This window comes from Salmo trutta, chromosome 23 (assembly GCF_901001165.1).
Source record: "Salmo trutta chromosome 23, fSalTru1.1, whole genome shotgun sequence".
Classification (NCBI taxonomy): Eukaryota; Metazoa; Chordata; class Actinopteri; order Salmoniformes; family Salmonidae; genus Salmo; species Salmo trutta.
In genome coordinates this window covers 37,819,665-37,845,306 of record NC_042979.1, presented here as the reverse complement: position 1 = coordinate 37,845,306, position 25,642 = coordinate 37,819,665, and the positions used below count along the sequence as shown (strand labels likewise).

Sequence of the window (25,642 nt, the reverse complement as noted above, 5' to 3'; positions counted from 1 at the left end):
TGGTACGATTACCTTGGAGGTGCGGTTACCTTGGAGCTCCTCAAATGCATTTTACCCAGATCTTCCTTTCACTATTACCTGGAGGACTTACATTTAATGGCCACAAGACATTAGCGGTGCAGCACTGCAATATTGGATAACCAGCCTGGTCTCATAGACTAGATGTAACATAGTAAATGTAAATCCTGTATGTTACGTTTGGTATGGTTACTAAGACAGATGGTTAATTAAGTAGGGTGGTTGGATGGGTGGACGTATAACGCAAACTTCTAGCGATCATAAGGTTGCAAGTTTGAATGTCATCATGGACAACTTTAGCATTTGAGCAACCTTTCAAATACTTAGTGCTTTTTAGCTACTTTGAAACTACTTAATAACAAGTTAGCTAACCCTTCCCCTAACCCTTTAATCTAACTCCTAAACTTAACACTAAGCTTAACCCTGACCCCTAACCCTTAGCCTAGCTAACGTTAGAATTCATACCATATCGTACGTTTTGCATCAGAATAATATGTAATGCTCTGAGACCAGGCTGGATATTCTCACATCTTGAGGCCTCAGTATGGTAAAGTACACGTCTCCATAGCTAGACCCTTACCTTTAACTTGTGGTGCTAATGTCAGGCTAACTTAGTGTGGGAACTGGGGAGCAGTTTCAGTTTAGGTCTCATTCTCTGGCAGTCTGAATTGAGTTGTAGGTGTGAGATTGTGAAGTCTCGCTGGGCTTGAGCCAGAGCCAGGTCAATAAATAACAGATAAGAGGGTAGAGTGACAGATGCTGCGTTGGAATGTATCCGGGAGGGATCGATAGATAGACACTTTGTACATTTTCAGAAACTTCATGTCCTTGATTAGCTACACTTCCAATCTCTGTTTCTCGCTGTTCCTTTATTCTTTAAAGCTACACTCTGCAAGCCTCCTATGACAACAAAAACACGAATGCAGTAGTAGGTCTTCGTTTTTAAACATGACTCAATAAGACAGCTGTACTAATCTGATTATAAAGCTATTTAGAAGTCATCTTTTTCTAAATCAAGGGGTTTAGGCTATTTCATTAGGTAAAATTAGTGGAAATCTTAGACCGTGGCTTTTCCTGCTTTCCTTCTCTTTCATACGATTTGTCTGATTGGAGATCAGTCTTATTGTGTGGCCAAGCACACCCATTCACCCCAGCCACATCATTCTCTCTCTGTGCAACCAAAGTATTTGTGTGTGTGCGTGGATGCATGCGTGTGTGTGCGCGCGCGTACGTGTGTGTTACAGACAGGAAGCACTGTAGGACCCCCCACTTATAATGTGTTTGTAATTTGACACAGGAACTGGAGATTGACACTGCTGTCTGTGACCCTTAGTAAACTTTTGGTTATGATAATGAGTGTTCTCGAAAACAGATAAATGGTTTGTATTTGTGAGTGTGTGTGTGCACGCATGTTGCCTAGTACTAGTACATCTGACTTCAGGAATGGCAGCCTATGTACAGTATAGTGTGACCATAAACTTTAGAGTAGCCACTATAAAACAGATCACACACTCTGTGTCCTCTGCTGCCCCCCTTGCGAGAGCGTTGCTATGCTAACAGGTTAGACAGCCAAGCCTGTGGCCCGAAGCCCCCGTTGGCAGACAGCCCAGCTCGGACCACTGGGGGAAAATGGGGGGTCCTCCAATTCACTTAGCCAGAACTGTACTCATGAGTACATTGTAGGAGAAGACGTGAAAAGGATGGCTGTATGAAATTCTTATGCATTTGTAGGGTTTCACAAATGTAGTTTTTAGTTTGTAGGCTATGTGACCATCACAACTTAAATAGCTCCTAAGCATAATTTACATAAATTAACTATCTACATATCTTCTATTGCTTGGATTAACATGAGGAAGTAGGTGCTTCAGGTTTTGGTGTGAGTTGGACAATACATTGGAACGAGCTGAGATAGAGTTGTGTGACCTACTATGTCCAGTAGGTGTCTCTGTCACTCCAGTGAATTGTTGCCGGACCAAACTGTTTACAGCTGTGGTTCTCAAACCTCTCCTCTGTGACCCCCAGACGTTTCATAACTTTGTTGTAGCCTTGAACCAGCTCACCCGATTCACATTCAGGGTTGATGATTAGTTGGTAAGTTGACTCAGGTGTGCTAACTCTGGAATAGATCAAATACATGGAACGACTGGGGGTCCCTGAGGAGAGGTTTGAGAACCACTGGTTTACAGTGTGAATTGGTCTTTTCCAGATGTTTCTGCTTGCTGTGCTGGTACTTGTATGCAGGCAGTTCTTTTGAAAGCTCAGGAGAAGAATGTTATATAAAGGCTGAAAAAAGTTGCATGTGTTCACAGGACATGAAACCTCTGCTTTGTGAAATGAAAGCAGAGGTACATGAGCAATGGGAAAATAATCATCATGATTATGGTTAATGAACTTCACAGCTTTTCACAGTATCATGCTGATTTGGTGAACGTGATATTACGAATTGTCAGTGAGTTCATTCTATTTGTACATTGTGTACATTTATGCATTCCTTGCAATGGCCTCAAAGAAAACATATCCAAACAAATTTCCAAATAGGGATGGGATAACTATCAATTAACCAAACAGTCCCAGTAGTACAGCCAATATGGCCACCAAACCACACATCACGGAACATGGATTTGAATTGTAATGTATTTTATACCCATTGTAATTCTATGGCGTCAGCTCCTCTAGGAATAGGGCCTGACAGTCATCCGTGCTTTATGGGAAGTCACATGACACACTGCCCTCATCAATCATCATCAACAACTCCCCCAACCAACCACTACAGGGGATGATGTCACAAAGGGCCTGCCAGCCACCTTCCCATAATCCCCCTCCCCTCTCTCTCATTATAATGAACTCAAGGTCAACAATATGTTCTAATTACCAGCAGTGTAGCTGATGAGCAACCACGAACCATGAGCAACACTTGCGGTTCATTGGCCAATAGCCGCACAAAAATGTTCCGTCCGTTACAATCAACCGTTAACATGGTTTCTCGTAGCTGCGCGGGGTCTACTTGTCGAGACCTTTGTTCATGTTTTTGTTTTTTTGCCTCCATTACGCTCATCGGCAGACAAAGGAGTGCAATCATGAAGAACGTGAGGGCGGGTAAACGCCACTTCCTTTGGCAAGGAGACAATACGAGGAGTTGAATGGAGTCTCTCTCTCTGTTTGGCTCTGGTCACCAGCCTAAGGTCACGCTGTGACAATGTGAGGGGACACTAGTTGTTGTTTCTGCCTGGGTGTTAGTGTGTATGACCGCGAGGGGCCGAAGGTGTTGTGCCATCATCATGTAGGCTAGTAGTGAGAGCTGCTTGAAGCTTAAATGTGTTGTCGTTTTGTAGCCGTCCGTGGAGTTATCGTAGAAAAGCCTGAAACTGTGGAAAGGAAATGATATGTTAAAAGTCTAGTTTTAGCCTAGTCAATGCGTTTGATTGGTTTGTTTTGGCTTGAACGTGTTATACAGAGTAGTTAGGTCACTGGTGACATCTATACACTCACAAATACATATTATTATGCACACCCCTCTCACTCTCACTGATTAACCTTCAATATCAATCACAGAACAGGCAAACATACACACTCTCTCTCTCTATTTCATCCTTTCTCTGTCTCTCTATTTCTTTCTCTCTCTCTCTGTCTCTCTCTCTCACACACTTGCTTTCTCTCACTCACTGACTAATAGCTCAGAGACACCGGAAGGATTGTAAAATGTTTGCCTGCAGACAGTACTTAGCATAATCTCTTTTGTGTTCACACAGCAAAGAACTTGAAGTCATCAGCCACTCAGCCTTGTTAAAATACTCCAAACCAGAAGGTGGCAGTAGCGTTGTTTGGCAATGCATGTCCTTCTGTGTTGCTTAGTTAATGGTCTAGAACCCAATGTTAGCTTGCTAGCTGTGCTAATGTTGCTATTTTGTGGAAAGCCCTTGTTGATGCTAGCCAGATGGCCACAGCTAACTACCTAGCAAGATGACGAAGAAACAATTTAATTCACTCTCCATAATCCCATACTGCCAGTGCAAGTCCATAGCCAAATGTTTAGCTAGCTAGCTAACTTTAGCATATTCGCTAGCTAGCACAGCAAACTAGTTCATTGTGATTGAATTATAATGTCAATACTAGCTACAGTGGTCAGCTAGCTTGGAGGAAGTATTTAGTGTTGTGTGCATTGTGTCTGTGCACTTAGCTAGCTACGATCCCATAGCCTACATTTCATATGAAATGTGACTGGCTCATGACATTTAACCATGTATTTACAGAGAAAATGCCCCATTTATTTTTGTTGTCACTCCTGTTGGCCTCCCCACGTGGGAGTTTCTGCTCTCTGATTGGCTCAAAGTCAAGTTATTGGCCACTGACGAGCATTGCGATTCTACAATTACAAATGCTGGGTTCGTCGCTACCGGGTCGGCACGCAGCGGGTACCACTTTTGTTCTAGCTAGAGAATAACCATTTTTGGTTGCAGGTAGAACTCTTTTAGTTCAAGGTAGAACCCTTTTGGGTTCCATGTAGGACCATTTCTACAGAAGGTTCTACATAGAACCCAAAAGGGTTCTATATGGAACCAAAAAGGATTTTCCTATGGGAACAGCTGAAGAACCCTTTTTTTCTAAGAGTGTAGTCAGTACTTCATTTGTTGTGACTACACCTGCAGTGCTAGATCCCGCTGCTGACACTAACTGTTGTGTTATTAGCTGTATGGATGAGGCAAAGAGATGTGAGTTAAGATAACATGTTTACTGACAAGATAATGTAGCAACAACTATTTGCATTACTATCCATGATAGTCTATTTTATAGTATTGGGATGCATCTCTCATTCCATTTTCTCACTTTGTTCCTTCCTTCTGAAAAGGCCTTATGTAGTGCTGGGTGAGGCTTCTCCCCCAGCGTTTTGAGCTCATTTGTGCCTCTGTCCCTTGGTTGCTAATTGAATGATAGGCCGCACCTGGTTTACACCCCCCTCACAGACGGAGGCAATGCCCAACAGAACACAGGTCATTTGCCACTAACAATAGTGTCACGACCGAGGCTCCGTTTGTGTGCGTGTCTGCAGTGCTGTCGCCTTGATTGGCTGTGCATGGTGTTCCCGGACACACCAGATGTACCCTGTCTTTATTAGAAAAAAACACATTTCATTCTCTGCTACATCAACAGCATCACCTGCTAATGCTTTATTCTGGTCTGCTAGAAAGCAGATACTATTAATGCCTTGGAGTATTTATATCTGTTCCTTACAACTTTTGCCTTTCTTCAGTAACTTATAGCGGTGACATCATTCATTTTTTCCCCCTCGTTGCTATAGAAGCGGTGAGGCATGCTTTGCCTCAGTGTGATAATGGTGGTAGATCAGACTCTGGGCCCCTCTGGCCGTGGGGTTGATTGGTTATGCCTGGCTGCACCAATCAAACTGTACAATGCTATAATTGTATATAAAGTTTGTGTGTGTTTTTGTGTGTGTGTTCAACATTGATACACATTTTATGTGCAAATTATAGCATTGTACATATATGCTTGGATTTAAGGTTGGAGTAGTGAGTGAGTGTAACTGGACCAATAAAGACGGGTGGAAAGTTTATCATGATAGTGGTTGATGTCATTTATGGGGTTAGCCCAGGGTTAGCCCAGAGCCCAGTGTTTAACCCTGCCAGATACACTTGAGGGGAACAGTGGTGAAACACTGTTTTCTGTGCTAACCCCATAAATGACATCAACCACTATTGCCATGTTTCCCCTCTACCATGCTTCCCTTGCTGAGAGCTCAAGGAAGCACATCCTTTATGACTGTGTACAGCATGGACAGTGTGTGCAGTACAGTACAGGGATAGGGTGTGGAAGCATCCGTCCTGAATTAAGGGTGATGAGAGCCAAATGGAGGAACGTTCATGGAGGGGTTGACCAGGTGGGAGGACTTGCAGACTATGAAAGGCCAAGGGAGGATGATCATGATATCATACGTCATAAAGGACATAAAGCACCAACCTCCCACTCAACCTTTTTTCGGAGCCAACATTTTAGCTTCTGGCGCCAGACCCTGTGACTTCTCCTCGATGCGCTTGTAATGAAACCCGACAATGGATCTGTCAGCGGTTAGCTGAGAAAAGGTAAACAGATAGGAGTTAAGGTTGGTGGAACAGGGAGGATATATGCTGTTGATGTCCAAAGCCCACCCTGTTTCACTATGGTACACGAAGTCTCAGAGACAAAGAGCATGTACATTGAGTTATGACACAATAATAGCCACAATTCATCGAAACACGTGTCGCTATAAAGAGAGAGATTGGTCCTGATAGATGTATCATCTTGCACTGCAAATCAGTGAGACTGTGTCAGACCTGTCCAGAAGTCACTTAGGGCAAGTTCGAGTCAAGTCATTGAGCACGACTTCGAGTTGAGTCTCAAGTCATTGAGCCAGAAGTCAAGTCTCAAGTCTTTGAATAAGTCAGTCAAGTCTTGAATCTTAAAGGACGATCATAGTCTCATAATCTGTTGTTGCTGCAAGACACGTCTGTGGGTTGTCGCAGTTTTGTGTGTCTGTTCTGCCTCTATAACGACCCCTGACCTGACTCCTGACCTTTGGCCTCCCCTGTGCTGGGGTGGCTTGTTAGACTGTTCTGGAGACAGTGGGGATCAGGACATCAGATGGCTGAGAAGATTCTTGGCTGTGAGCCCATCTCCATCCCTCTGACAGACAGTTGTTTTCCACTCTGCCAGTCAGACGCGGCGCTCGTTAATTGTTGAAAGCCTCTCAACGGGGATAAGCTTTTGTGCTCAGGCGGCTGGGAGGACCCCTGAGGGGTCTTCCCTGAGACAAAACACATGAATGCGTGTCATATAGGCCTAGTCAGACGTGGTAGTATTTATTACATGATGAAGAGTTGACATGAGACATGAAAATGCCTGTAGCTAGAAAGTCAACGTCCCCGTTCTAACAAAACAATAATGTGAATAGCAAAGCTGTAATTACGGGGGCTGCCAATGAGGCCTCAATAAATATCTCTCTGCCTATTGTGTCTAAAGGAGGGGGGGCAGGGAATGGTCACTTTGTTGCCATGGCAGCTGGCCAGTCGCTGCACCTGGCCAGTCAGGGACAGTATGTAAACAAAGGAGGTGGTGTGTGTAGCCTAGCGCTTCTTTTGCGTCATCGTCGAATCCCGGTTTAGCTGCTCTTTGACACAGCAACCATTTTCTCCTTCCAGTTGAGTAGACGCAGGTCAAACACACACACCCCTCTGTCTCCTGTCGTCTGTCAGAGAGAGGAAGGAGGCTGCTCCATCCCTACATCTGGGCTTCCCTGGAGGAAGCTGCTATCTCACTGTGATGATGTACTTTTGGATGAAGTTGTGAAGCATATAGCATGTCCTCATGCACTTAAATGTGATCCTCTGTGGAGTGTTGACATGATACATGTCTGTATGGATGGGGGAAGATGTGGCCAGCACACTCAGGAAGTGAAATGCAGATAGAAACATATGATGATGGAGATGTGCCTGACCACCATCATCACACCTCCGTAGGTGTAGGTGGAGCCATGTTCTTATTTTCTACCGAAGGGGTATCAGGCAAAGAGCTGGAGATAAATATGGGACCGAGCATATGACCCACAGGAAGTGGAGTGTACTTATCATCCAGTGAACAGACCCCAGATCCTCCACACTTCCTGTCACACGACATGGGATCACAAACACTTTGGTCTTCCTGGTCTTCCTAGCTGGTACTTATTTTTACTGTAGATTTATGTAATATGCCAGAATCTTACTTGGGCTATAGGTTATAGAGGTTTAAAGAACATTCCCTAAACATTTCTTCCGGGTTCTCCTTGATGCTCCGGGAACATTTGCTTTTTGTTCAGTGAGCACTCCCTCCTTGTCAGGCTCAACATGTTCAAGACATGAGAGGTGGCTACCTGCCTGAAAGGTTTTGGAGAATTACCAACATTTTGTAAAGCAGGATGAGACATTTACTATTTTGGACGTGTCCATCTTGGAGGAGTGCCTTGGTGTCTTGGCCGGCAGTCAGAACTCACACGGGCAGGGTTGGTAGTGCGCATGAGTGCTCGGCTGTCTCCATAACGACGGAAGCTCCGCGGCGTCGGCTGAGTTTGGCTTCTGCATCTTAATATGGGTTCTGCTGCTGCTTCCTAACATACCCGGTGCACAGATTCAGTCTTACCCCCAAGCTCTTGGTTTCTAATTAGTTTGTCTGCGTTCTCATTCATCCTTTGTTTGAGTGCACTTTATTTACTGTCAGTTTATGCATTTCCCCTCCGTCTTCTCTCTTTAGTCCACCCATTACTGTTTCTGTCCATAAACTCTCTATATATCCACTTCATTCTTTGACCTTTTCACCTCAGCTATCCGTTTAGTTTGCTCTCATCATCATAATTGCTATCTATCCCTTGATCCCCATGCTCCTTGGCACTGAGTCTCTGAAGTCAAGCCTTGTTTGCCTCCGTACTGCCACCTCACGCTCTGATGAAAGGTGAAATAACACAATCCTGACAACCGGCTTTGCGTCAGACTTGATAGCTATCATCCAGCGAGGGAATTTGACATTTGTTATGTGATAAGAAAGCGCGTCTGGTCTCTGTGTGATACCGCATTCATCTTAATGTCCACATTTCCCCCGAGGCGGGATATCACACTGATAATCATTAGAAGTGTCTGGCAGAGGCACATTTTCAAGAGAGCAAAGCGTTTAGATGGAGTAAGCCTCCTTTATTACAGTCATGGATCACGTTCCGGTCAGTGGTAAACCTGTGAGTCATAGCTGGAATAACACTGTGGAGCTAGTTCTCATCCCGTACATATTCCACACTGGATGTCCTGGATGCACATCCCAGATCAACCCCCATATTTCGTTCTACCCCGGATGAACCCCCCCATATTTTGTTCTACCCCGGACTGTTGTTGTGTCCCAATTATGCTTTTGTGTAGAATTAACATTCATCACAAACTTACAGAACATTTTTAAGAGCAGGTGAAGTGTGTCTCCATGTACTTAGTGGTGAATTTGCGAGACACCTTGTCCTGTGTAATTATACTTTAACAGTGACTTCCGAATTCGGTGGCTGATGTGGTGTTTTATGGTTCAGGCAGGCCATCAGGTAACCTTACACATGAGAGAGACGCATAGAAGAGGAAAAACAGCCGTGTTAGAGGGCTCTTTTTGTGCTATGTGCAGTGGAAAGAGACTGCTGACTGTATATTCCATGCTCATGCATACATTTCCCAATGCAGTGCTCTTAAACTGGTCAGCCATGGCCCTCAGCACTGTAGGCACGCACGCACGCACGCACACACACACACACACACACACACACACACGCACACACACATACATGATTTGTCCGTTGTGTCGTAGACGTTTATGTTAGATGATCACACAAAGCATCACCACTGACCTTGGCAACAGAGGTCCCTTGGAAGAGAAAGCATGTAGAAGCTTGTTTTCTTCCCTCTCTGGTACTCAATCATTAATAGTCCTCTCTCTCTCTCTCGCCCCTGGCTCATACAAACACACACACACACACACACACACACACACACACACACACACACACACACACACACACACACACACACAAGCTCTCCAGTAACACTCCTTAGCCTTCTATCAGCAGCTGTTCAGAGAGGAGAGCGAGGGAGTGGTGAGGGAGTGGTGGACAGGCGTGCTCTAACGTGTAGCAGCATGTCATAAGGATCTTACAGCGACTTCGAGACCAAGGAAAAGAGAAGGAGAGAGTGACGGAGGAGGAGGAGACAAGGAGAGAGAGAGACAGAGAAGGAGCCCAGGAAAGAGAGAGACGGGAAAGAGACAAGGAGAGCGAGAGAGAGAGAAGGAGCCCAGGAAAGAGAGAGACGGGAAAGAGACAAGGAGAGAGAGAGAGACGGGAAGAAGAAAGAGACAAGGAGAGAGACAGAGAAGGAGAAAAAGACAAGAGAGACGCAGAAGGAGACGAGGAGGGAGAGCGAAGGGAAGGAGAAAGAGAGAGAGACAGGAAAGAGAAAGTCTGAGTAGAAAGAAGAGGCGTCTACGTCGTCTACTTATGACACTTTTTCCCCTTTGTTCATTTTGGAAAACAACAAGTGAGAAAAATAGATAAAGGAAAGTGCAGCAGAAGACTCATAAGGAGAGATCCCTTTGGTTCAGCTTCAGCCCTCTAGTAGGGTCTGAGAGCTGGAGGACCACAGCCCCAGCCAGGGGCGCCCTGCCACTCAAGCCAAGACTCTGTCCCTGGGGCAGCATGGGGTCCAAGTCCCCCTTCAGCCTCCACCGAGCCCTGGTCCAGCCCATGATGATGTGTATGCTGGATGTTCCTCTCATACTGGACCACCTGGTAGGTGTCTGGTGGGGAGACTGAGAGGGGATCACTGACTGCAGGTGTCTGGTGTGGAGACTGAGAGCTAGGACAGTGGTAGTGTGGGAATCTGTTGTGACTGCTTACAATATGCTTGTGTAATATGCTACAGTTCACCTTTGAATTGAACGCATATGCAAACTGATATGCACTCTATAGTGTGCACGTTATCTGGACAGTGGCGTGAGGATGTTTTAATTGTGTACTATTTCTCTGATCCTAGGTCAGTTTCCTGTTATGTGCTAGAATCTGTAAGTTAACACCGGTTGGTGGGTAGGAGGTGGGGATGAGACAGCCTATCAGGTAAGGTCGCCCTTTTAGGCTTTGGTCAGCATGGTTTCGCCATGGGAACAGGTCAGGGTGCCCACTCAGGTAGGTCCTAAGTGAAGCACTTTATTCTTATTGGCCAGGAGAAAGAATGTAGCTGTACAGTTGAAGTCAGAAATCTACATACACTTAGGTTGGAGTCATTAAAACTCGTTTTTCAACCACTCCACAAATTTCTTGTTAACAAACTTTATTTTTGGCAAGTCGGTTAGGACATCTACTTTGTGCATGACACAAGTAATTGTTCCAACAATTGTTTACAGACAGATTATTTCACTTATAATTCACTGTATCACAATTCCAGTGGGTCAGAAGTTTACATACACTAAGTTGACTGTGCCTTTAAACAGCTTGGAAAATTCCAGAAAATGATGTCATGGCTTTAGAAGCTTCTGATAGGCTAATTGACATCATTTGAGTCAATTGGAGGTGTACCTGTGGATGTATTTCGAGGCATATCTTCAAACTCAGTGCCTCTTTGCTTGACATCATGGGAAAATCAAAAGAAATCAGCCAAGACCTCAGAAAAAAAACTGTAGACCTCCACAAGTCTGGTTCATCCTTGGGAGCAATTGCCAAACGCCTGTACAAACAATAGTACGCAAGTATAAACACCATGGGACCACGCAGCCGTCATACCGCTCAGGAAGGAGACGCGTTGTGTCTCCAAGAGATGAACGTACTTTGGTGCGAAAAGTGCAAATCAATCCCAGAACAACAGCAAAGGACCTTGTGAAGATGCTGGAGGAAACAGGTACAAAAGTATCTATATCCATACTAAAATGAGTCCTATATCGACATAACCTGAAAGGGCTCAGCAAGGAAGAAACCACTGCTCCAAAACCGCCATAAAAAAGCCAGACTACGATTTGCAACTGCACATGGGGATAAAGATTGTACTATTTGGAGAAATGTCCTCTGGTCTGATGAAACAAAAATAGAACTCTTTGGCCATAATGACCATCGTTATGTTTGGAGGAAAAAGGGGGAGGCTTGCAAGCCGAAGAACACCATCCCAACCGTGAAGCATGGAGGTGGCAGCATCATGTTGTGGGGGTGCTTTGCTGCAGGAGGGACTGGTGCACTTCACAAAATAGATGGCATCATGAGGTAGGAAAATTATGGGGAAATATTGAAGCAACATATCAAGACATCAGTCAGGAAGATAAAGCTTGGTCGCAAATGGGTCTTCCAAATGGACAATGACCCCAAGCATACTTCCAAAGTTGTGGCAAAATGGCTTAAGGACATCAAAGTCAAAGTATTGGAGTGGCGATCACAAAGCCCTGACCTCAATCCCATAGAAAATTTGTGGGCAGAACTGAAAAAGCTTGTGTGAACAAGGAGGCTTACAAACCTGACTCAGTTACACCAGGTCTGTCAGGAGGAATGGGCCAAAATTCACCCAACTTATTGTAGGAAGCTTGTGGAAGGCTACCCGAAACATTTGACCCAGGACAAACAATTTAAAGGCAATGTTACCAAATACTAATTGAGTGTATGTAAACTTCTGACCCACTGGGAATGTGATGAAAGAAATACAAGCTGAAGTAAATCATTCTCTCTACTATTATTCTGACATTTCACATTCTAAAAATAAAGTGATCCTAACTGACCTAAAACAGGGACTTTTTACTAGGATTAAATGTCAGGAATTGTGAAATACTGAGTTTAATTGTATTTGGCTGAGGTGTATGTAAACTTCCAACTTCAACTGTATTTATGTGTGCACTGATGCTATTATTAACATGTCACAGGACAACAGCCTTTCATGGATGCTCATAGAATCAGGACTGAGTAACATTGTAGCAAGCAAGCAACACAATACAAAACATGATCTAGTGTCACTTTCATATAATTATCTACAACCGAAAGTGTCCATTTTACTGTGTAAAACGTGTCACAATGACAAGTTATTGTCGGAACATTTGAAGTAGGTTCAGAGGTGTCTGCCATGTTTGGTAACTTCTGTGCGTGTGAATCCTTTGCGGTCAACTACAGACATGGTCTGTGTATGCTGGTTTCTGTGATGTGTGTTTGTTTTTATAGCACAGGTCAGGGGTCATGTATGATTGATGTAAGGTAGTTATAGAAAGAGAAGGCGCTATTAGTTAGTGACAACACTAAGTAGAAAAATGTGGATAATTTCCCATCTTTCCATAGACACCAGCCAACCAGCTTTGACTGAATTTGATTCTCCTTGCCCTGTAAGTGGACCCATCACATTAGAAGTTTATGGATGACACGTCATGTCATGACGTGCTTGGACCACCTATTGAGTTGTGCCTTTTGTTAAGTAAATCAGTTGTTAAATGAGGTGAAAAGGAGACTGGAGTGCCACTTTAATGGTTTCATGCCATTGTTATTTCTGTACTTTGAAAGTTACATATCTTGAAAACTTGAGCGCTGACAAAGTAAGCATTTTGGGACTGGTATTTCTATTTTGACACAAGTTTGGAAAATTACCAGATCATTTCCCATCTTATTTGGCTAATTTTCCAGTGGTTACTTTTATTTCCTCAGACAACTAGGCTTTTGCCAAAACTCCTCTTCATTTCCCAATCCACAAGCCCACCCGGCCCAGCTATAGTACCAGCCAGGCTCTGTTCCTGGATGTGGTGTCCCAGAGATAAGAGGTGGAAATTGGGAGTCTGTATCATTATCAACCCCCTTGGAGTTCTTATCAGCTCCAGTGTCATTACTCTGTAGTCTCTGTAGTCTCTGTAATCTCCAGTATCTTCTCTGCTCCACCTTTCTAATGTCAACTTATTTACTCTTCTCAACCAGGAGGGAGAGAAGGAGAGGTCGACCACATCTGTAATGATGACCTCTGCTCTGCTGTACAGTAGGTTGGGGGAGAGAGAATGTTTTATCCCCAAGCATTACTTTGTGAGCGTCTTTAAAAGTGTTGACCTTATCATACTATTTTTATGACACTGAATATCCACAGTATCTCATTTTTAAGATGTGAAAGATATTGATGACCTCTGCTGTGAGAGTGAGAGAGAGAGAGCGCATGGGTGGTTCGGTCACCTACAATAGTGGGTAAGGGAACGGTTTATTCCAGTGCATCCTGGATGCTTTGCATTTCAGAGCTGGTGAACTATGCCTGTTTTCAAATCTATTTACCAGTGTAGTAATTATAAAGACGAGGTGAGGTGACACTGGGAGAAATGCTCTTCAATTTCCATCTCCTCCATTACACTCTTAGAAAGAAAAGGTGCTATCTAGAACCTGAAAGGGTTCTTTGGCTGTCCTCATAGGAGAACCCTTTGAATAACCCTTTTGGTTGCAGATAGAACCGTTTTGTCTTGCAAGTAGAACCCTTTTGGGTTCCATGTAGAACTCTTTCCACAGATGGCTCTACGTGGAACCCCAACGGGTCCTACCTTGAACCAAAAAGGGTTATACCTAGAACCAAAAAGGGTTCTCCTGTGGGGACAGCTGAAGAACCCTTTCGGAACCCCTTTTTTAAAGAGTGTATGCAAGTATGCCTGTACTCTTTGGGACGGTTTCCCGGATGAAAATTAAGAATATTTTTTAGTCCAGGAATTGGATTATTCTGTGTAAGCATGCTATTTTCTAATTCATTTCTCTCATCTAGACAGCAAAACATGTTTGAGGAGCAAAAGAAGAGGAAATCTCTGCAGTGCTTCACCCATTGGTGATGACAGAGGTTGATAGCTCCCACACCATTATATAAAGTGCTTGAGAATCATAAAAACTATAGAACAAATGCACTGCAGTAGCACACAAGCTATTTCCACTACAATGAAAATGTAATATTCTGGGATCACAAAAAAGCCAGGCCAACTAATAAAATTGCGTCCTATAATTATTTTCTGAACCTCACCTGCAGGTTACCGTGGATACTGACAAAGCGTCTAATTATAGCCCATAGTAAGCCTCCACAAAGCAACAGGGAAGAGCCTCTATGCCCTGTCATTGGAGTTACATAACAACAGGAGCAGGACTGAGTACCACACCAGTGTTACACCATAATCATGACTACTATATCACCCCCCGTTGTTGTGCTACGGGGACTGTTTGCTAACAGTGTGTGAATGACCTTGGAGTCCCATCTCTTTCCCACCCAGTAAATGACAACCATGTCTTCTTTGGTTAGTAGTAGACTCTGTGGCCTGCATCTGGGTTTATTTTCCCTTTGCATGTTTTCCCTTGTTTTTGCATGTTTTCCCTTTTTTTTTTTTTTTTTTTCAGGAATTCCTGTTGTGTTTGAGTGGAACTCTGCATATGTGGGAAAGGAGCTAGCCAATCGGAGTGCATGTTGTTAAAATTTGACACAAGGCCCGCTAAGGGATGGATGGGAAGAGTCTAGTTAGTGATCAAATCACATTTTATTTGTCACATGCTTCGTAAAAAATAGGTGTAGGCTAACAATGAACTACCAAGAAAAATAAAATAGAGAAATAATAGAAAACTAATTACACATAATAATAAAAGTAATAATAAGCACACATTGAGTAACAATAACTTGGCTATATACACGGTGTACCAGTACAGTGTCGATGTGCAGGGGTATGAGGTAGATATGTACATGTAGTGACAAGAAAAAGTATGTGAACCCTTTGGAATTACCTGTACCTCTGCATAAATTGGTCATAAAATTTGATCTGATCTTCATCTAAGTCACAACAATAGACAAACACAGTCTGCTTAAACTAATAACACACAAACAATAATACGTTTTCGTGTCTTTTATTGAACACACTGTGTAAACATTCACAGTGCAGGGTGGAAAAAATATGTGAACCCTTGGTTTTAATAATTGGTTGACCATCCTTTGGCAGCAATAACCTCAACCAAACGATTTCTGTAGTTGCGGATCAGACCTGCACAACGGTCAGGATGAATTTTGGACCATTCCTCTTTACAAAACTGTTTCAGTTCAGCAATATTCTTGGGATATCTGGTGTGAACCGCACTCGAGGTCATGCCACAGCATCTCAATCGGGTTGAGGTCAGGACTCTGACTAGAAGGAGTATTTTCTTCTGTTCAAGCCATTCTGTTGTTGATTTACTTTTGTTTTGGGTCGTTGTCCTGTTGCATCACCCAACTTTTGTTGAGCTTCAATTGGCAGACAGATAGGCTAACATTCTCCTGCAAAATGTCTTGATAAACTTGGGAATACATTTTTCCTTCGATGATAGCGAACTTTCCATGCCCTGAGGCAGCAAAGCAGCTCCAAACCATGATAATCCATTCACCATACTTTACAGTTGGGATGAGGTTTTGATGTTGATGTGCTGTGACTTTTTTTCTCCACACATAGTGTTGTGTGTTCCTTCCAAACAACTCAACTTTCGTTTCATCTGTCCACAGAATATTTTGCAAGTAGCGCTGTGGAACATCCAGATGCTTTTTGCGAACTTCAGACATGCAGCAATGTTTTTTTTGGACAGCAGTGTCTTCTTCCGTGGTGTCCTCCCATGAACACCATTCTTGTTTAGTGTTTTACGTATCATAGACTCGTCAACAGAGATGTTAGCATGTTCCAGAGATTTCTGTAAGTCTTTAGCTGACACTCTAAGATTCTTCTTAACTTCATTGAGCATTCTGCGCTGTGCTCTTGCAGTCATCTTTGCAGGATGGCCACTCCTAGGGAGAGTACCAACAGTGCTGAACTTTCTCCATTTATAGACAATTTGTCTTACCGTGGACTGATGAACATCAAGGCTTTTAGAGATACTTTTGTAACCCTTTCCGGCTTTATGCAAGTCAACAATTCTTAAATTTGGGTCTTCTGAGATCTCTTTTGGTCGAGGCATGGTTCACATCCGGCAATGCTTCTTGGGAATAGAAAACTCACATTTTGTGAGTGTTTTTTATAGGGCAGGGCAGCTCTAACCAACATTTCCAATCTCGTCTCAAGGATTATACTCCAGGTTAGCTGACTCCTGACTCCAATTAGATTTTGAAGAAGTCATTAGCCTAGGGGTTCACATACTTTTTTCCAAACTACACTGTGAAAGTTTAAATGATGTATTCAATATAGACAAGAAAAATACAATAATTTGTGTTTTATTAGTTTGAGCACAGTATGCTTGTCTATTGTTGTGAGTTAGATGAAGATCAGATCTAATTTTATGACCAATTTATGAAGAAATCCAGATAATTCTGAAGGGTTCATATACTTTTTCTTGCCATTGTATAACTAGGAATAGAGTGACTAGGCAACAGGATAGATAATAAACAGTAGCAGCAGCGTATGTGATGAGTCAAAAAAAAGTTTGTTCAAAAAGGTTCAATGCAGATAGTCCAGGTAGCTATTTGGTTAACTATTTAACTAACTACATATTTAGCGTCCTTATGGCTTGGGAGTAGAAGCTGTTCAGGGTCCTGTTGGTTCCAGACTTAGTGCATCGGTACTGCTTACCGTGCGGTAGCAGAGAGAACAGTTTATGACTTGGGTGGCTGGAGTCTTTGACAATTTGTAGGGCCTTCCTCTGACTTGCCTGGTATAGAGGTCCTGGATGGCAAGGAGCTCGGTCCCAGTAAAGTACTGGCCGTACGCACTACCCTCTGTAACGCCTTGCGGTCGGATGCCAAGCAGTTGCCATACCAAGCGGGGATGCAGCCAGTCAAGATGCTCTCAATGGTGCAGCTGTAGACATTTTTGAGGCTCTAAGGGCCATGACAAATCTTTTCAGCCTCCTGAGGGGGAAGTGGTGTTGTCATGCCCTCTTCACGACTGTGTTGGTGGACCATGATAGATCCTTAGTGATGTGGACACCGAGGAACTTAAAGTTCTCGACCCGCTCCACTACAACCCCATCGATGTGAATGGGCGTGGTGACCCGTCCGTTTCCTGTAGTCGACAATCCGCTCCTTTGTCTGGCTGACGTTGAGGGAGAGGTTGTCCTTGCACCACACTGCTAGGTCTCTGACCTCCTCCCTATAGGCTGTCTGACCATTGTCGGTGATCAGGCCTACCACGTCATGTCGTCAATAAACTTAATGATGGTGTTGGAATCGTGCGAGGACATGCAGTCGTGAGTGAACAGGGAGTACAGGAGGGGACTAAGCACGCACCCTTGAGGGGCCCCCCGTGTTGAGGGTGAGCATGGCGGATGTGTTGTTGCCTACCTTCACCACCTGGGGGCAGCCTGTCAGGAAGTGTTCAGTCCCAGGGTCCTTAGGTTAGTAATGAGTTTGGATGGCACAATGGTGTTGAATGCTGAGCTGTAGCCGATGAACAGCATTCTCACATAGGTGTTCCTCTTGTCCTGGTGGGAGAGGGCAGTGTGGAGTGCAATAGTGATTGCATAATCTGTACATTTATTGGGGCAGTATGCGAATTGGAGTGGGTTCAGGGTGTCTGGGTTGATAGTGTTGATGTGAGTAATGACCAGCCTTTCAAAGCATTTCATTGCTACAGATATGAGTGCTTCAGGGCGATAGTAATTTAGACAGGTTAGCTTTGCGTTCTTGGGCACAGGGACTATGGTGGTCTGCTTGAAACATGTAGGTATTACAGACTGGGTCAGAGAGAGGTTAAAAATGTCAGTGAAGACACTTGCCAGCTGGTTAGCGCATGCTCCGAGTATTTGTCCTGGTAATCTGTGGGCGAATGTTTACCTGTTTAAAGGTCTTACCCACATCGGCTACAGAGCGTGATCACGTAGTCGTCAAGAACAGCTAGTGCTCTCATGCATGATTCAGTGTTGCTTGTCTCGAAGCGAGAGAAGGTATTTAGTGCATCTGGTAGGCTCTCGTCATTTACATTTGTCATTTAGCAGACGCTCTTATCCTGAGTGACTCACAGTCGTGAGTGCATACATGTTTTGTATGGGCCCCCGTGGGAATTGAACCCACAATCCTAGCATTGCAAGCCACATGGGACCTCGTCACTGGGCAGCTCGCAGGTGGGTTTCCCTTTGTAATCCGTGATAGTTTGCAAGCATTTCCACATCCGACAAGCGTCAGAGTTGGAATGGTAGAATTCGATCTTAGTCCTTTATTGACACGTTGGCTGTTTGATGGCTCGTCAGAGGTCATAGCGGGATTTATTAGTGTCCTGCTACTTGAAAGCGGCAGCTCCAGCCTTTAGCTCGGATGTTGCCAGTAATCCATGGCTTCTGGTTGGAATATGTACGTATGGTCACTGTGGGGACGACGTCGTCGATGCACTTATTAATGAACCCAGTGACTGATGTGGTAAATACCTCAATGCCATTGGATGAATCCTGGAACATATTCCAGTCTGTGCTAGTGAAACAATCCTATAGCTTAGCATCCGCTCCATCAGACCACTTCCATATTGGGCACGTTACCGGTACTTCCAGTTTGAGTTTTTGCTTGAAGCAGGAGGATATGGTTTTATAAATACATTTGATATGGTCAGATTTGCAAAATGGAGGGCGATGGAGAGCTTTGTATGCATTTGTAACAAAGACGCTGAGAGTCGAGAAGCAGGTGGTACATTTAATAAACCAACGAACAAGACAATATCGTAGTGGCGTCTTAACATAGATACAGATACAATACTGACTGGGGAAAATAAACTTAAGGGAGTGCCAGATATAGGGTAATGGAGTCCAGGTGTGCATCATGATGAAGTGCAGGTGTGCGTAATGAAGGATGCCAGGACCGGTGGTTAGTATACCGGTGATGTTGAACACCGAAGGGGAGGAGCGGGAGTAGACGTGACAGTACCACCCCAGAGCCGCGCGGCAAAGGTGAAAATCAAGGATGATGTTGGGATCCAGAATGTCCTCCACTGGAACCCACCACCGCGCCTCTGGGCCATACCCCTCCCAGTCCACCAGGTGCTGGAGCCGACCCCCACAACGTTGGGAGTCCAGTAGGGATCTGACGGCATAGGCCGGACCCCCCTTGATGTCCAGGGGGGTGGAGGGGTGTCGTGGGGGACATCATCAGCTAGGGGACCAGGAACCACTGGCCTGAGAAGGGAGACATGAAAAGGTAAGATACGGTAGTCACTTCCATATTGGGCGCTTCACCGGTACTTCCTGTTTGAGTTTTTGCTTGTAAGCAGGAATCAGGAGGATAGAGTTATGGTCAGATTTGCAAAATAGAGGGCGATGGAGAGCTTTGTATGCATTTGTAACAAAGACGCTGAGAAGCAGGTGCAGGTGGTATGTTTAATAAACCAAACATGGAACGAGACAACATCGTAGTGGCGTCTTAACAGACACAGAAGCAATATTGTCTGGGACAAGAACCTATGGGAGTGCCAGATATAGGGGAGGTATTAAGTGAGGTAATGGAGTGCTCCCTCTTCTTGATGTTGTCCCCCACGACACCCCTCCGGGACATCAAGGGGGGTCCGGCCTATGCAGTCAGACATGAAAAGAAGGTGAGATACGGTAGTCACTGGGAAGCTGTAACCTATACGTCACCTCGTTGATCCTCAGGAGAACCTTGAAAGGCCCCACAAACCGGGGGCTCAGCTTCTTGCAGGGCAGGTGGAGTGGGAGGTTCCTGGTAGAGAGCCAGACACGATCCCCAGAATGGAACACAGGGGTCGCACTGCGATGGCGGTCTGCCTACTCCTTCTGACGGTGGACTGGAGTCTCACGTGAGCATCGCTCCACACTTCTTCTGCGTGCCTGAACCACTCATCAACCGCAGGAGCTTCGGTCTGGTCCGGGGTCCACGGAGCCTGGGCCGGCTGAAAACCCAGAACACACTGGAAGGGGTCAGCCCAGTGGAGGAGTGACGTAGCGATTTCTGGGCGTACTCCGCCCATGGAAGGAATCGGGCCCACTCTCCCTGCCGGTCCTGACAGTGACTCCTCAGGAACCTCCCCAGCCTCTGGTTCATCCTCTCCACCTACCCGGAAGTGAGGCTGACCATGACCCCGAGCTTCTCCATAAAGATTCTCCATACCCGTGATGTAATTGGGGGCCACGGTCGGAGACGATGTCCTCCGGAAGGCCATAATGCCGGAAGATGCTCAGCGACCTGGAGAGCAGTAGGGAGACCAGAGAGAGGGATAAAACGACTGGATTTGGAAAATCTATCCACAACCACCAAAATGGCAGTGAAACCGACAGAGGGGAGCTCAGTAACAGAGCGTACGAAGCGCCCGTTCATTCCATCCGCTGGATGCTGCTACTGTCCGGAAGGTGAGTACGTACTCGGCAGCCTTCAGGTCCCCCTGCCCTCCGGTGGCTGATCGAAGATACATTTGAACAGAGCCATGAACCCCTCATATGAATTTAGCTCCTCCTCTCCTATCTCCAAGACAGCAGTGGCACATTCCAATGCCCGCCCCGTCAGCAGAGAAATAACCGTGGCAACCTTGGACCTCTCAGTGGTGGGGGCTCCCATCTGGTGAGCAAAGTAGAGGGAGCACTGAAGTAGGAAGCCACGGCATTTAGATGGGGTGCCTTCATACTTATCCAGGAGGGATAAACGGGTATCACTGACCTGAGCTTGTTGCTGAATGGGCTGTTGTGCTGGGTCGACTGGTAGTAGAGTATCCTCTGCTAGTTTACGGCAACACCTCCCGGGTATGCTCGAGATGTTGCACACTGCGAAGAACCTCTTCCATAGCTGTCCCCAGTTGTGCCAGCTGGTCGTGGTATTGACGAAGAAGATATCCCTGCTCGTCGACTGTCTGGGAGTTATTCTGTTTTCCTGCTGCTTCCATTGTTTGAGTCAGTATTCTGTAACAAAGACGCTGAGAGTCGAGAAGCAGGTGGTATGTTTAATAAACCAACAAACATGGAACGAGACACCATCATAGTGGTGTCAACATAGACACAGAAACAATACTGACTGGGGAAAGAACCTAAGGGAGTGCCACATATAGGGTAATAAGTGAGGTAATGGAGTCCAGGTGTGCCTCATGATGAAGTGCAGGTGCACGTAATGATTGGTGCCAGGTGTGCGTAATGATGGATGCCAGGACCGGTGGTTAGTATACCAGCGACGTCGAATGCCGGAGGGGAGGTACGGGAGTAGATGTCACAGCATTTCTGTGTGTGGAGGTGATCTAGAGTTTTTTCGCCTCTAGTTGCACAGGTGACATGCTGGTAGAAATTAGGTAAAACGGATTTAAGTTTCCCTGCATAATAAAATCACTGGCAACTAGGAGCGCCGCCTATGGATGAGCATCTTCTTGTTTGATTATGGCACTATACAGCTCGTTGAGGTCAGTCTTAGTGCCAACATCGGTTTATGGGGATAAATCGACAACTATGAAAAATATAGATAAAAACTCTCTTGGTAAATAATATGGTCTACAGCTTATTCTAACTCATGGAAGCACAACCTCGAGACTTCCTTAATATTAGAGGTCACGGACCAGCTATTGTTAACAAAGCTTACCTGAAGTTGCCATTCTGTCCTGCCGATGTTTAGAAAAACCAGAGATGTACATTATATTATCTATGTCCTTGTTCAAACACAACTCAGAGGAACATAAGATATTACAGTTCTTCAGGTACATAAGTTATTACAGTTCTTCAGTCTCGAATGGAGCTTGTCCAGTTTTTTTTCAACCAGCTGTTTGAGGAACTGGCTCTCACTACTCAACAGGTGGTACCCGGTTCCTGGGGAGCCACCGTTTTGAATGTTTTCACTTCAACCTCAGATGTTACTAACCTGATTCAGTTTATCAACCAGCTAATTATTAGCCTCGCATCAAATATGCGTCTCAGATAGCTGCTGTTGTGTTTGGCTTTGAGTTTGAAATAAGATCCACGGAGACCATGGAATGTTTTAAAAATGTATTTTTGCATATTGGAACTGGGTGGGTAATCCCCGGGTCCATTTCGGAACAGGACCGCTAACTTCCATCATCAATCATTTATTATCATCGTTCAGATTATTCCAATTTAATCAAAGTGTTTGATTTTAAATCAATTTGATTGAATGAATGATTGATTGAGTACTAGGCCATTTGTGACTTGAGGGCTGTTAGCAAGTTTGGCTATTACACACACATGCGGGCACTCATGCACACGCTCACAAACACAAAATAAATACATGTTTTACATGTTTTATTACAATAACACGTTCACATTTCTGCAAAGATACACTTACATTTATATTTTTGCCATTTTAGTTATCCAGTCAGCTTAAGATAGCTAGGTGAAACAACCACATCTCAGTTAAATCTTATACTCACTTCGAAACCCACTAATGACCTTAGTTTTTCACTGAAAACAGCAGCACCCCAACATTGTCCCTAGTCAGCCCCAACCCCCACCCCTCTCTGCTCTCCATTCTCCCTCTTCGCATTCCTCAGCCTCCCTGACTTTGTTTTCTGCCTGCGTTTACTGGCAGTGACTCGGGCGACTCAGCCCACACATAACGCAAAACAGATGTAGAAAGTGGAGCAACCAAAAGGTTGCTGAGGATATGTGTGGGGGCAGCTCAGACTGCCCTGTTCTGTACTCAGCAAAACAAATGACTTAGTTTCTGTCTCCTTCAAGTATTTCACATTCACAGCTTAATCTTTAAACTGTGAAAGACATATGGTTTTTCAAACATTACCTTTAATAATAATAACAATAACTTTATTTGAATAGCGCTTTCCAATACAGGTAACAAAGTGCTTATCATCGCAAAATAATAAAATACAAGTACTAACAAAGAAACAAAGACTGAAGGAAGGAGAATGAAAAAAATATGAAATATGCATCAATGCTTTAATGTAATAGAATATATGTCAGTGTTTCTATCATGGAAGACAGTAAGGAGGCAGGTTATAATGTAGGTAGGCTTAATAGATTTAATAGAAATTATAATGAACAGAAGGTTAGGCAACACATACATACAGGATAGCTATAGCTAGGCCTATAAAAAAAAAAGAGGGTAAAATAGCCTAATATTGCACTCATGATATGGATACAGATCATAGAAATCCTTTGGGCTCCCGAGTGGCGCAGCGGTCTAAGGTACTGCATTGCAGTGCTAGAGGCTTCACTACAGACCCTGGTTCGTTCCCAGGCTGTGCTCGGGAGTCCCATAAGGCGGTGCACAATTGTCCCAGCGTCGTCCGGGTTAGATAAAGGTTAAATAAAAATACAAAAAAAGCAAGTGCTATTTGCGAGTTAAAATGTCATGAGACATTTTTCACCGTTTACATTTCTGTTGGTGGCCCTCTCAAACCTATATTTTTGAAGTGCAAGAATACAGCATAGGATGGATAACATAATGGTGTGAATCGTTTTAAGCGCTGTACAGTTTACGACCTATGTCCTACAGAACGACTTTCTGCCCACATCACGTTGCTGCGAAAATGACATCACCTTCTCACGAGGGGGCAGGCGTTCCTGCGTCGGGGAGGGGCTATGGACCTGGTGAATGGGCCAGTTCGTTTTGCATGGCTCGGTGACCCGGTTAGCGGAGTTCGTGATTTTTTTAGATCATTCCATTGGTCCTTAAGATAAATCTCCACTCACCCCGGGCACCGGGGCATGCAAAACGAGCTGGCCCATTCTTTCCAAGCCAACCCAGCCAACCTCTGTCCCCGCTTCCCGGAGCAGAGCAGACATATATACAACACACACAGAGAGCAGTCAGTAACCTACATACTCCTGGGTGTTCGGTTTGTCAAGGGCTTTTGTGAGAGAAAGAACAGGACGCCGTTTTTACCAAGCAAGACATGGGGGAAGACTACCACGGTGTAGGCTTCATATGACATTGTTGCTGTTGTAGCGATACCGACGGACGACACCAATGGTTTATCTAACGGGAGCTCAGTGCGAGGGACGCAGTATCAAGCTGTGTTCCCCTGATGTGATGTTCGATGCCAGCACCTGGAGGATACGCAACATCTGGGACGGGGTGAAACTAGAGGTCGCCGGGGATGCGAGCCCTGTTGTCTTACATAGCTTCACCCAACTGGACCCTGACCTTCCGCAGTTGGAGGTAACGGAATAACGTATTTACTGCGCACTGTAGCCTTGTGTGCGGTTTTCAATGCGTTTGTTGACTGGTCTGTTATCCAAGCTACCACAGATGATTAATGAAGGTTAATAACCTAGGGGTTTGAGAGGATACGATCTGTGTTCTGTTGTGTTTTGTTCTTTACTTCTGCCTTAGTGTCAATGACACAGTTATTGAAGTCCAATACGTTTAAGTGCGCATCAACATTAGTCGGCTATAGTTGTAATCCTTTTGAAATGCATCAACATAGTTTGAGTAGCCCGTTTCTTTCCAGAAAAGTTAAACACACGTTGTGAAATCTATATGTTTTATTGATGAAGAACAAACATGTAACTGTTTATTATTTCATAATATAGCCTGTTTTTATTTTATTTTGTATTTATCCTTTACCTGTACAGGGATTGGACATTGAGACACATGTCTGTTTAGCAAGTGAAGCCTTCAAACAACATAAGTACCCTGATTTAGTTTTTAGTGCAATAATTTGTTAACAATATATTGGTCCACAATGCATAGACACTGAACAAGAAAATCGTTATAGTCATTGTTATAATTTTACAAAATAAATAGCTCAACAATTCTATGCTGCTTATTAAATGAAATGAATAACAGTCATAAATAATCATCCATGAAACCCCTTTAGAGGACAAGGTGATATGCGTTGGAGCCATCATCAATTTGATTTGAATGTTTTAAAAACACTATTGTTGAATGGAACAGACACAACACCAGTCACTAGTTGTTTCCCCCCCCAAATGGTACGAGACAGCTTTTAAAACGAAGCCAGTGAACCAGCCACAATAATCCATTCAATTGGATTTCAATGGGTCACAGTGTTGACTGCTGTCCAAGCGGTATGTGTTCTACTTTCCAAATAACACACTGCCTCGCTGGGGATGTCAGTAATAGGCTATGTCCCTCAAACTCAACTCTGGACTGATTTTAGATATGGGACACAACCGGTTTGGCAGGGTCGTGTTTTGGAGGACGCATGGCTCTCGACCTTCGCCTCTCCTGTGTCCGTACGGGAGTTTCAGTGATGGGACAAGACTAACTAC

At 44.5% G+C, this 25,642-nt stretch overlaps 1 protein-coding gene across 4 annotated transcripts in view; it reads left to right on the top strand.

Moving 5' to 3' along the window:
- LOC115159992 (ral guanine nucleotide dissociation stimulator) overlaps positions 1-25,642 on the top strand; it is a 68,434-nt gene that overhangs the window by 3,866 nt on the left and 38,926 nt on the right. Inside the window, exon 1 of one of the 4 annotated variants that reach the window (XM_029710195.1) lies at positions 9,944-10,348. The exons of 1 other annotated variant lie outside the window; for it this stretch is intronic. In XM_029710195.1, the coding sequence (XP_029566055.1) occupies positions 10,256-10,348 (93 nt within the window). In that variant the 5' untranslated portion in view covers positions 9,944-10,255. Of the gene's footprint in view, positions 1-9,943; positions 10,349-24,038; positions 24,567-25,642 lie in introns of those variants that run through there. 2 more of the 4 variants (XM_029710193.1, XR_003868978.1) reach the window with 2 other exon arrangements.